At 38.9% G+C, this 13,502-nt stretch overlaps 1 protein-coding gene across 1 annotated transcript in view; it reads right to left on the reverse strand.

The window, feature by feature from the left end:
• LOC309397428 (uncharacterized protein) overlaps positions 1 to 13,197 on the reverse strand; it is a 603,241-nt gene extending 590,044 nt beyond the window's left edge. Inside the window, exon 1 of the mRNA XM_081963449.1 lies at positions 13,100 to 13,197. Coding sequence (XP_081819575.1) covers positions 13,100 to 13,154 — 55 coding nt within the window. The 5' untranslated portion in view covers positions 13,155 to 13,197. The remainder of the gene's footprint in view (positions 1 to 13,099) is intronic.
• Positions 13,198 to 13,502: the final 305 nt, after the last annotated feature.

The raw sequence follows: 13,502 nt of genomic DNA on the forward strand, positions 1-13,502 counted from the left end.
AAGAGCCTAATGCTGGGAAAGATTGAGGGCAAAAGAAGAAGGGACGAAAGAGAATGAGGTGGCTGGATGGAGTCACTGAAGCAGTAGGTGTGAGCTTAAATGGACTTCAGAGGATGGTAGAGGACAGGAAGGCCTGGAAGAACATTGTCCATGGGGATGAGTCAAACACGACTTCACAACTAACAACAACAACAAAGCAGTTCCAAAGCAGCTGACCACTTTTTTGTTACTGAAAATCAGACACGGGCAACTCCAACTTTCCTCCTCATGGCAGGAGGTTTAAAGTTTAAAGAATCCCATATAAGGTGTATGTCTAGTTTTTGCTTGAGCACATATGGTAACTGGGAGTGTATAACCTCTTAAGGTAATCAGCTTCATTGATCAATCACTCTTACTGTGAAGACTTCAGGAATCTGTTTTCCTGAAATTTAAGGCCATTACTCCCTGTCCTGCATTTTATTTTTTATTTATTTATTTGTACGGTACTTCATGTTTCTAAGCAATTCATCTCCCTCAAAGAGGGGTTCTTTTTTGGGAGCAAAATTTTGGAGCAATCGTGAATAGATCTTGACTTTCTCAGGCTGTAACATCCTTCAGATACTTGAATAAGTTTTCATATTATTCCTTGGTGATTTTTATTTAAATAAACCCAACCATCTCCTTAATACTTCCATAAAACAAGGCTTAGTTTCTAGTCCCAAGATCATCCACATTGCCCTATGTATCTATTCTAAGTGCTCTATCCTTTCTTAAACTATGTTGCCTAGAAGTAAACATGGATTGAGTCCCATGCCTACTTCCCATTCATGCAAGCCATGAATTCCAATCCTTTTTTTTAAGTGCATAACTTTATATTTCCATTCTGTTATTTTCGGCCTACTTCTCTAAAGTTTCAAGATGATTTTGTTTCTAACTTCCAGAGACATAGGCATTCCATCCAGGTATACAGTATGTCATCTATACTTTTAATAAGTTTTATCTCCACCTCTTCCTTCAAATCAGTAATTCATGGTTGGAGAAAACCAGCAACATCTATGACCCAACCCTGTAGAATCCTACTGTAGAATCCTATTAAGAGCCGAGGTGGCGCAGTGGTTAGAATGCAGTACTTCAGGCTACTTCAGCTGACTGCTGGCTGCCTGCAATTTGGCAGTTCAAATCTCACCAGGCTTAAGGTTGACTCAGCCTTCCATCCTTCTGAGGTGGGTAAAATGAGGAGCCAGATTGTTGGGGGGCATAGGCTGACTCTGTAAACCACTTAGAGAGGGCTGTAAAAGCACTATGAAGTGGTATATAGGTCTAAGTGCTACTGCTATTGTATACATCACTACATTTTGATAAGGAATTACAAATTAGTATTGTCCACATTCAACTTTTGAACCATAGGTGTGTCGTTGGTCTGTCATCCACAACATGCCATATAACCCATACCTAACTGGCATGTTGATCCTACTGCCATGTGATACTTCATCAAATGCTTTCTTACAGTTTTATATTCACAGCAAGCTCATAGCCCACTAAACAAGTTACCAAATCAAACCAAGAAATAAGATTAGTTTAATAATATGTTTCTTCGCAAATACATGCTGACCTCTGCCATCCATATCTTGGTTCATAATACTGCATCTATTCTCCAAGATTCCTAAAGATAATAAACAGAGATTTGGTCAGATCATCAACAACAATGTAGGATGTAGTTTGTCTAGCCTGTAGACTGGAACGCATTCAAGGCCAGTAAATCTCTTCTAACTATGTTCCTTTCAAGTTCAGTCTTTAATCTTCCTCCTTCAGACAATTCTCCACAATTGCCTGGAAGAATATATTTTGCATTTTCCCTGGCTTCCCACACTCCAGTATAATTACAATGGAAGATGTAATGACGGAAGTCTTCTTATGATATTGCTGCCAGCATCCATCACAAAAGAAATTCATACTAAATTCTCAAGCATCCTACAAAAAGGAAGGAAAGAAAAAGCCTCTTTCAAGCAAAATATAATATTTTGCATGTTTACAGTAGATATTTTGGCTCAATGTTGTATCTAATAATATGACTGGTTTAGTTTCACGCAACAACCTTAGAAAGTTTTTAAAGTATAGTCTCTGCCCCATATTCAGAAAACCCTGTCTTGCTTCTGCTCTAGATATTTTTAAACCTAATAATTTTTATCAATATATTAAGAAGATAAAAACCAACAAAGAAATTTGAGGAGGCCATTATTTCTCTCAAACAAATTCAAAACTTCTGCATCATTGACTTGATTGGCATCTCTAATATTACCTGAATATAATGCAACTGGTTTGCTTACTGACAGGTTGAAAAAAGTGGTTTGAACCACTTTTATTTTGTAATTCTATCTAGAAATTATTAACTCTACCAGCTGTAGGTTTTCTTCTTTTCTTCTTTTTAAAATTCATCTGTCTATTTTTATGACAAATCATTGTTTGCGTTTTTTTTTTCCCTATTCTTTCTTACTGACATCGTTTGTTTTAGACTAAGCTTTACAAAAAGAAAAACCTTAACTAGTTAGAACAATGATGTTATCAGGTAAAAAGCAATAGAAATAGCAAAAATAAAAACCGGCCCTTGGATTCTTGTGATTTCATGAATAAGTAAAAACAAAAGTTTTTCTTCTTTTCCAAACATTAGCAAAACTGTAAGATTTAAATGTTCCAAACCTGTTTTACTGCTTGAGGCAAAGAAGAAACAAAATTGTCTTTTTTTCTCTCTCTCTCTCTCAAAAGTCAGCTGATTTCTTAAGTTTCATTTTGGTGTGCATTATCTTAAAAGTGACTAGCTTTTCAGGATTTCAAGTTGTATAGAGAGCACACAAGATTTGAATTTCCAATATTTTTTATGTAAAATAAACCATTTAAGCATCAACCCATTGCATCCCTAGCTGGACTGAAGTAGCCCTGGCTGCAGAAACTAGATGATTTTTTTTTATTGTTGTTGTTACTTGCTAACCAATTTCCCTATCCCATCTATGCTGCATTTACACTTATGTTAAGCCTACTTTTAAATTTAGGACTTTTGTTTGTGTTTTGTGAATTTGTGTTTTGGTTTAGCATGTTGTCTGACTGATCGGTTTGTGGATCAAGAAGGTGAATGCAATCACCAAAAAAACTGATCAATTCAGTTAATATATAAAATAAGAATGAGGTGGTTAGGAATATCTTTCACTGTCCATCTCTCACTTCAATTGTCTTCTCAAATTTTAATCTGACCCCTTAGGAAGGGAGACCTTAAGAAAAAAAAGTTCTATTGATTTTTTTTAATGATCATTTTAGTCACTGATCCTGCCTTTGAAAAATTGTTGAAAACTATTTTTTTTCCTCGGAGAGATTTGGAGGAAATAAACAGGTGGATCACTTCAAAGATATCAAGTATTTTACAGAGGTATTTTCAAATATTGGAATCCAGCAGAATTTTTCCTTCTCATCTTGTCAAAGAGGAGGAGGAGACAGGACTGCGAGGAAGGTAGTAAGAGAGAGGGAGAGAGAAATGGAAGGCAGTCACACTTTGCAACTGAAAATTAGAAAATGAAAGTTCCTGAAAACCAGTGCAGAAATGGTTACTGGCTACAATCATGTCACTTTAAAGGAACAGGATAAATTATCTGCCAATATCTGTCAAGAATTAGCTATACAAAATGGAGAAAATCTCTCACACTTTCATCAAAGCAATCTTCCAATAATATTACAGGTTCGCTGTATGTCAAGTCAGCCAAAAGGTGCAGTAGCAGATAAGAAGAATGTGTGTTCTGGAGCTTCATAGGACAAATCTGTTCATTTTCGAATTATTCAAATGAAGATTAGCCAGGCTCTTCAATTTATTTGAACTATGAACTCAGCTGACTAGCCAGTTTAATGTTGGCCCACAACCAGTATTGACAGAAATCTTGGGATGTGTTTTTCAAGAAAGAGATTTGCAAGACCTGAATGTCTCCTATCCTAATTCTGCACTTATAAAAAGCTGATGAGTTAGAATACAATATTGCCTGTGCTATCTATCAAAAAGTAGTTTATGATTATCCTGGGAGAATTTACTAATCTTGGCTTCGCTTCATCCCCTACCACATTCCCAGTAGACCAGACAGATTTTGAGGCCAATCAAAACAAATACTACCATAATTCTTTTCAACGGAGCCTGAATGAAAACAAACGGTAGAAGAAGAAGAAATCTGCAAGTAAGGAAATGTATGTATTTTAAAACAATTTTGTTTTTGGAGCATGCTATGTCCGTCTTTTTTTTTTTAGGGAAGTAGCCATTTGGAGCTAAATGCCATACTTAAAATATTATTCTAACTATGGGTAAATATATTTCAGTCCCCAGCACCTGTTTATGTGCAGGTAGTCCTGGACATACAACCATTTAGCAACCATTTGAAGTTATGACACAAAAAAAGTGATTTACGACCAGTCTTCATACTTACAACTATTCCAGCATCCTCACAGTCATGTGATCAAAATTTGGGCATTCGACAACCAGCATGTATTGATGATGATTGCAGCATCCTGTGGTCATGTGATCATTATCTGCAATCTTTCCAGTTGGCTTCCAAAAAGCAAAGTCAACTGGGAAAGTTGGATTTGCTTAATGGCCACATGATTCAGTTAACAACTGCATCCAATGTTCTAAATACAAGCTGGTTGCAGAGTGCTCTCTAAGCTGCCTCTGACAAAAACTGTGTCCCTTCCTTGAACTCACATAAAATAGGTTCCCAGCGTAACTAATTGAATATTAAACATAATTCTGGCTAGACAGCTAAACTGCCAGAGGGACTAGGGGACACCAAACAGACACCATGACTGGCCAACAGTATATGGCTGTAGTAATCCCCCGGCTGCAAATAAACAACTCGGTATAGAAGAGGCAAAAATAACAACCGTGGAAGGTCATATATTAATAAAGAAGAAAAGTAGGTGGGAGTTCCTGGCAGTTTTGAAAAGCTAAAATTTAAGAAAACAAGACACGGAGACTGAGCTGTGTGGGTTGAGATAGATATGAGATATTTTAATCTAATTGTAAACATGTTTGTAGATCATATACTGTATAGCACTGCAGGCCTATGCATTTTTACTTGGTGGAAGTTATGCGTGTGTGGCGGGGGGGGATCCTTTGGGTTCAAAGAAGACATACTTGTTGTGCAGTTCATCTATGGACATTGAGGTAGCTCTGCAGTCCCAGTCTGAAAGTGCAGAGTCTGGCACAATGGGGACACTGGAAATCCATTGTTTAGAAACTGTGGTTGTTATTCACTGATGCCAATCATTTGGGGGGGAGGGGTTGTCAATTTTTGGTGGCACCTGTCTTCAGTGCTGAAGGCTTCATAGCACAGGGCTCACCAACAGGTCCTGTCAGCAGCCGCAGCTTATAGTTCTCTTGGCTGGATGTCACAGTTTCTCTCATAGCATCTGTGTAGTGGTCAACCTCAAAGTCTCTTCCCAGACTCCAATGTCAACTTGAGGCTCATGAGTTAATTAGGGCATCTTTCGCAAACCTGACATCCAATACACTATAGAGTAAATTGAAATATACATTGTAGCCATCCATTCTGATCATTTATCCCACCCATCTCATCTGGCCTCTGACAATCAGGGACTCAATCCACATGATCCAAGACCACCAGATTGGAGACATGGTCTTGCCAACAAATGCTGACGATGGTATTAATTGCAATGTACTATTATGATATATAATGCATTATTACTGCATGTTCCCAAACATGAATCCTTATTACTTTCAGACAACTCGTGAAACCTGTTGGCTGTTTCAAGGAATATTCTAATAATCCACAAGATTTCTTCTTTTTTCATTGTTGCATGTTCCTGTTCGTCTCCCTAAAACTTTTCACACTGATTGGTTCACTTTGTTTACTAGCAATGGAAATCATTTAGAATCAGAGACACATAGGTCTGGAAGGGACTTTGGAGGTCTTCTACTTCACAGGAGTCATTATTCCATCCTAGTTAAACGGTTGTCCAATCTTTTCTTGAAAGCCTCCAGGATGGAGCATCCATAACTCCAGGAAGCAGAATTTCACTTAATGACCCTTAATGACTTAGACGCTCGTCTCAATTGTGGTTGCTTAACAAGGACTCCTTGTATCTAGTTGCTACACTGCTTAAAGCACATTCGTTTACCAATCAAATCCAAGATTTAAATCCAGATAGTTAAATTTCTGGCAGGAAGGAATCATGGGCTGTTCCTGAATGAAACTCCCAGCCTGCCAACAGTGGAGGATGTGGGGAAAAGCAGCTCATCAACAGCTAAAGGACTACTTGTTCTCCACCCTGGAGCCATTGAACCATGAGTTCAACCAGGGTTCCAGCCAGCTTGAAGTGATCTGAAGAGACTCAGTTACAAGAGACAAAGTAAACAAAGTTGTGTTTCTCTGGATAGCAAATGAATAAATGCATTTTTTTAAAAAAAGAAAAGAAAATGCATCCATAAAGGGTCAATCCCCACTGAGTCAATCCTCAAACTAAATTTAGAAAACAAGGATCAATAAGATTCGCCAACAAGGCAAACAGTGTGGATGTATGTCTGCATAAGTGCCATTTTTCCTACAATCCCTGGAATACTATTGCATTTTAAAAATTGTAGGAAAAGCAAAATAATGCCTAGGACACAGAAAGATGGCTTACAGCATCGGTGCTGCCCTCTGCTGAAGCAAGGGGAAAAAATAAGCATTCCCCGAGAATCACATTGTGGGTTCATATTACACCCTTATACTGATTATTGAGTTAAGCCAGTTTCTAACATGAACTGAAAATTAACAAGCCAGGGCAGCAAAACAGTCACAACTAATCAGGTTTTGTGCAAATGTAGTCACTAGCTTCTTGACTGGTCCTATTGTGCAATAGAGAACTACAAAGATGACCTTAGGTAAGGAATGTAAGAGTTAGCAAAATATTAAGGTCAGGAAAGGAACATTTGTAAGAAATGTAACATGATTCTAACTTAATTCTCTTTGATATAAGGAAGGAAGGAGAAAACCCTGCCAGGCTTTCAGAATTCTGCTGTTATAGCCTCTATCAACAGAGTTTCGGTATTTCTTGGAAGATCTGACTCTTGACCTTGCCTATCCTGGAGGGATGACCTGTGCAACATAACCATACAATTTGGGGGAGTCATTTAAGCTGACTCAAGCATTCTGTTCAGTAAACATTTTTTAAAATCTCTTTCAGGTGGATTGATTCCTGGAAATCACATGGACATCTCCATGCTGTTTTCTTGGCAGCAGATAAGAGGAAGTTTGCCAGGGCTGAATTCTAGGATGGTTTTCTTTTCTTTCCCTTTTCTCATCCTCGTTGCAGGAAACTAAATTAAACTATCCTAGAAGATTACTTTCCAGCATCCAGAGCCCTGATAGCACAGTGGTTAGAATGCAATATTGCAGGCTAACTCTGCCCACTGCCAGCAGTCTGATTCTCAACAGCTCAGGTTTGGCTCAGCCTTCCATCCTTTTGTGGTCAGTAAAATGAGGATTGCTGAGGGCAATATGCTGACTCTCTAACCCATTAAGAGAGGGCTGTAAAGCACTGTGAAGTAGTATATAAGTCTAAGTCCTATCTTATCCTCAGTTCTTTACTTGCCTTTCGGTAAAATGGGAAGATCCACACTATTTATTCTAAAGTCAAAGAAATTGCTTGGACTGCCTAAGGAAGCTATTTATAAAGTCTTGCCTAGCATGACAAGTTTTCAGAAATAATAGCAATAGCAACAGTGGCTCTTTTCTCCAACTGCACCATGTGTAAATCATAGGAATGCAGATGACAGACTGCACCAGAAGTTTTCATTTCCTAATAACATTGGCTGGTTAGAAGGATAACAAGAATGTTAACTGCTAATTAGGTTACAGAGTGGATATAATAACAACAAAGAAGATGTTGAAGTGTGCATGGATTCTACACAGTCCTTTGATACCTATTACTTAAATTAGCTATGGTCACTTGTATCCCAAATTAGCTAATAAATCACAGCTTATTTGCAGCCTGCAAAGCATATACGATTACAAAATGCTCTTGGTTTTACAGCATATATTCTGGAGCTGAACAGTAAAACAAAGCCAGCCAGACTTCCACTGTCTGAGAGGGCAGTGTACAGTAAATTCCTGCTTCATTTGGTTTTATAGCTTCCCACATTTTATCCATGCCGAAAAAACTTCCTTCGTGGGAATAGGCCCTGTGTCCAGAGGCAAAATTAAATTCCAGTTCTATTTTTTCCCCCATGCTAAAAATCCATCCACTTGAAAGCCATGAGTGATTGACTTTAATTCTGTTAGGATCTTTAAAGATTTGCAACTTTGTCTGGTGAACACCCAAGTTATTCTGGCATACTCAAATATATATATATATATATATTGAGTATAACAATATAAATTATAAATTATAAATTTAAATCGAGGAGTTGATTCATGATGTTTTCCCAATGTTTTCTTTGATAAATATGAGTGAAGCCAGGAATGCTGCATATGGCTAGAGAGAGAATTGTGAACAATCACACCTTTGCATCATATGAGCTGCCCCATCACTAATTATTTGCAAGAATACCATATTCCACACAGACTTTTCTGGGATTCTCCTGTTTCGAAAGCATTTCTAAACAAATTCTCTTTTAGTCAATTGAGACAGAATAGTAGGGAAAGGCAGGGGAAATTTTCTGCTGCATAGATAACAGCACTGATCTCATGTAACACAGTATTATCTAGCTCCACAATGGGCAACATATAGGATTAAAATCATATGCATTCCCTAATCACTTTTTTAGCTTTCAGATCTAACCACCAAAGATGGCAAATAACAGCAGCACCCATATTCATTTTTCATCAGAAAGTCAAAATAAGTATTTTATACATCTGAGAAGATTAAAGCACCTATCAGTATCAACATCAAAGCTCTTTTTGGTGCAAAGCAAATGCCTAACCCTATGCCTTCTAGTGATAGCATCATGATAGCATCACACTCCAAAAGCTCTCATTCCGTACAATAAGAGCCATCCAAAGATTGTTTGTCATGGTCTACTTTAAGACAAATCTTTCCCAATGTTGCTTGGGAATGCCCTAAAATATAGGATTTTCTGCACCCAAAGCTAGGATTCTATCAGTAAGTATGGCTTCTCCCCATCCATAAATACATCTTACAGAGGAAGGCAACCAAAGTCTTTGACCCAGACAAAGAACCCTTCACAAAAAAAACAACACAAAGCTTTGTATCTTCTACTGACTGAAGCTGCTCAAACTTACAGTAGTAGTGGTCCAGTCTGGATCATATAGTCCATTGGAATCACCCAAGTGCAGAGAAGAGCAACAAAAATGATTAGGGGACTGGAGGCTAAAACATATGAAGAAGAGTTGCAAGAACTGGGTATGTCTAGTTTAATGAAAAAAAGGACTAGGGGAGACATGATAGCAGTGTTCTAATATTTAAGAGGTTGCTACAAAGAAGAGTGAGTCAAGCTCTTCTCCAAAGCACCTGAAGGCAAGAAAAGAAGCAATGGATGGAAACTAATCAAGGAGAGAAGCAACCTAGAACTAAGAAGAAATTTCCCGACAGAGCAATTAGTCAGTGGAACAACTTGTCTCCAGAATGCTCCAACATTGGAGATTTTTAAGAAGATGTTGGATAGCCATTCATCTGAAGTGGTGTAGTGCCTAAGTAGGCGGTTGGACTAGAAGACCTCCAAGGTCCCTTCCAACTCTGTTATTCTATTCTATTCTATTCTATTCTATTCTATTCTATTCTAAACAAACCTCCAAGTAGTATGTAGTATCTTTGCCCCTAAAGACATGAAGGTAGGCATAGTGGGTTTTTTAATAAAGGGGATTTTTTTTCCTTGTGTGTCAAAATCAGGGTTAATATTATACAGACAACATGAAGGTTATGTTTAGTTAAAACATCTGGATGCAGGAAAGTAAAAATATATTAAGGGCAGAAATGCTAGGACACTTAGCTACTGCTGACGCTGCATTTGTGCAGGGTGGACTGAAAATATTGTGTGTCCAAGGAACAGGTGGAGAAGGAATCTGCTGCTGAAGACTCAGCAGGAACACACAGGGCCTAAGGGAAAAAGACTGGCTGGTGAAAAAGACTTTGCAGCATTTGGAGGACAGATCAGGCATCAGCGAGGATAGCTTGACAAAAATGCTGTAATCCAAGAAGCTCCGGAAATAATTATTTTCCCCTCTTTCTAACTACCCTTGCTAAATTGCTAGTCTAGTGAAGGGAAGGACCAGGGGAGACATGAGAGCATCTTCCAATATTTGAGGGGCTGCCACAGAGAGGAGGGGGTCAAGCTTTTTTCCAAGGTACCTGAAGGCCAGACAAGGAATAATGGATGGAAACTGACCAAGGAGAGATTCAACCTAGAAATAAGGAAACATTTTCTGACAGTGAGAACAATCAACAAATGGAACAGAAGTTGCTTTCGGAAGTTGTGGGAGCTTCATCCCTGGAGATTTTCAAGACGAGACTGGATTGCCATTTGTCAGAAATGGTGTAGGGTCTCCTGCTTGGGTGGGAGTTGGACTAGATCACCTACAAGGTCCCTTCCAACAATGTTAATCTATTAAATCTGTTAAATTTCACTGAAGCCTCCTGGAAGATTTGTGAATGATGCTTTGCCTTTCACTGCGAAAGATCTTGAGCCGAGATCTCCTAAGTGAACAAACTCATCACTACCCCCACCATCTCCTGCAGCCTATGACAGGAAACTAGCATTTTCTAAGTATGTTCTGACTTGTCTGACACAAGAAACTATTTAAAGGCATCTACACAATGCAGATTTGCTTCAGGGCTTCTCTGAATTAGAAATGCTATCATCCATAGAGTAGGCCATTTATTTTAGAAAAGTGCCAGGGTACCTATCAGGCTATGATGTTATTACTGGTGGTTGCCAATACCTCTGGGAACAGCACTCTATCTCTCCATTGCTATGATCCCTTTTTAAAAGAAATACATTGCTATGGCAGGAGAGGACTTGCTTATGCAAGAACCATGAATGAAACCGTAATTCTATTTACCAGATATTACTTACCCTCCAAGAACAATTGACTGTGATCATTGAAAGGGCCCATAGGGATTACTAGGAGACATTTCCTAGAACACTTTTATTGCATTTTCCTTAGGCATCTTTATTGAGCCAAGGAAACTGACAATAAAACTGGATTATGTTTTTATTTTCTATTTCTATATAGAGTTATAAAGTTAAATATTAATAGTTCTTCCTCACAGGCCTTAAAATATCTAATTATCACTAAGCAACATTAATCATATTGGGGTAGGATTATCCGAATCTGCTTTCTTTTTATGGTTAACATTTAAAAGCAAAAAAGCAACGCACCTATAATCGTAGAACTGGTATGTTCTGAGATTCTTAGTTATGTATACTCAGGATTCCAATGGTGTTCATCCCTAATTTTTGTTGTATGGCATATTTAGACAGCTCTTTTACCCCCCTTGACCCTACAGGATGCTTTGGGAGCCAATTAAAAGCATTTCTGTTGCTCGAAAGTGAACTGCACCATTTTAATTTCCTTCATCCCCCAATGTATTGTCACTCTGGGGAACTATGGGAGATTTAAATAGGGATTTTTTTTCTCCCTACAAAATGGATATGCCACCCCAATCATAGACACAGTACAACATTAAATTTGAAAATATAGCATTCCCAGATAAAACCATCCATGTGAATCAACTTTGGCCTTGTTCTTCTTCTTTTTTTTTTTTTCAAAAAAAAAAAAGGAAACTTTGAGATTACTACAGTATTGTATATTCGCCTAAATGCAGAGAGGAGAAAATGCACTTAGCTCTCTCCAGTCTACATTCTGGTTGGCCCCAAGAGAAGCATCACCAGTTGTCTTGAATGAGAGTACAGATCCCAACAGGATCCAGATTCTAAATCACGGCTGTCAAACTCGCGACTTGCTGGCCGGATGCCTCACGAGTTGCCCACACCCATGCCCAGTTTAGCAAAGGGGAAAAAGTTGTGCTACGTCACGTGACGACGATGCGGCAATGTGAGTTTGACATCCCTGTTCTAAATAGTGATAGCCTTCAACTTCATATGGACCTACATTCTGCACCATTAAACTATGGGCTACCGGGTACAACAGATGTTGAAATAGTTAGCAGAAGGGCTATTCACTTTTATCTCCTTCCCTTGTCCAAAAGACTTCCTTTGAATCCACTATATAAGATGTATATGGCACCAATAGAAGATAATATTTGTAGCTCAGGATTACACTGTGGGCTCCTTGGTGCTCTCTGAGTTTAGTGCAGTGGTGGGGTTCAAAAATTTTTACTACCGGTTCTGTGGCTTGGTGGGTGTGGCTTGGTGGCATGTGGCAGGGGAAGGATACTATAAAATCACCATTTCCTCCCAATCAGCTGGGACTTGGGAGGCAGAGAAAAGATGGGGACGGGGCCAATCAGGGGCGGTATTTACCAGTTCTCCAAACTACTCAAAATTTCCGCTACCGGTTCTCCAGAAGTGGTCAGAACCTGCTGAATACCACCTTTGGTTTGGTGGTTTCCTTGCAGATATTTCATTACCCAACTAGGTAACCAGTCAAGAGACTACCAACTCCGACAAACAATCCAACAGTAACCAACCTAGCCAAGAAGAAAACAATACTCCAGCCAACACTGATAGGGCAAGGCACTTATATATAAACAGATTGCAAGCCCTGTTCCCTTCTAGCTCTCATCAAGTTGCCTATTTGGTGAATGTCCATAAGAAAACAAGTTTAGAGAGCACCAAGGACCCCACTTGTACCTTATGGGCTGTAGTGATCCCTTCAGTGATTTTGTCACTTCTTCCCTCTTTCTGATCATTAACATTTTTCTCTCGACTCCAACCTGTGTGATTTAGGTTCTCACCTGCCTTACTTACATGCTAAGCTCATTCCAGAAGATACCATCTCATTTTAGCGGCAATAGACTTCAGTCTTTTCTATAATCAAATTCTTTTCCAAACAAAGCTTGCCTTTATTAGCTTCCATGCAAGCACCAACCTCAAGAATACTCTGACAAAAGCTGGACTCCTAATTTGGTATTTCTCTCTCCATGCATTCTTTCCACAATAAAGAAAAGCTACCTGCTATCCAATATAGAGCGGAACGACTGCTGCAGTCATGTTGAAATAAATCCATGCAGTTCACTTAGATCTTCCACCTCAAGTGTGCAACCTGAAAAGAAGTGGGAACAGGGCTAAGTGTGTGCTCTTGTACCTCTTCCTCGGAGGTCAGTCAACACCTAAAGAGACTGCCTGACTTCCTGAATTCTTGCAAATCATAATTTGCCTAATTAGCAAGTGTGTCATGGCAACATCCTCCACTTCACCTGAAGGTAGCATGTTAGTCAAACAGATGCATCCAACAAAAGAGAAAAGCTAAGAGCAGCACAGGAAGAGGAAGAGAGAGGGGGGAGGGGGACAGGGAGAGAGAGAGAGAGAGAGTTTGGCTGTTTAATGGAAGGACTTGCAGCTGACTACAGAGTAA

This window comes from Natrix helvetica, assembly GCF_964273705.1.
Source record: "Natrix helvetica genome assembly, chromosome: 10".
Taxonomy (NCBI): Eukaryota; Metazoa; Chordata; class Lepidosauria; order Squamata; family Natricidae; genus Natrix; species Natrix helvetica.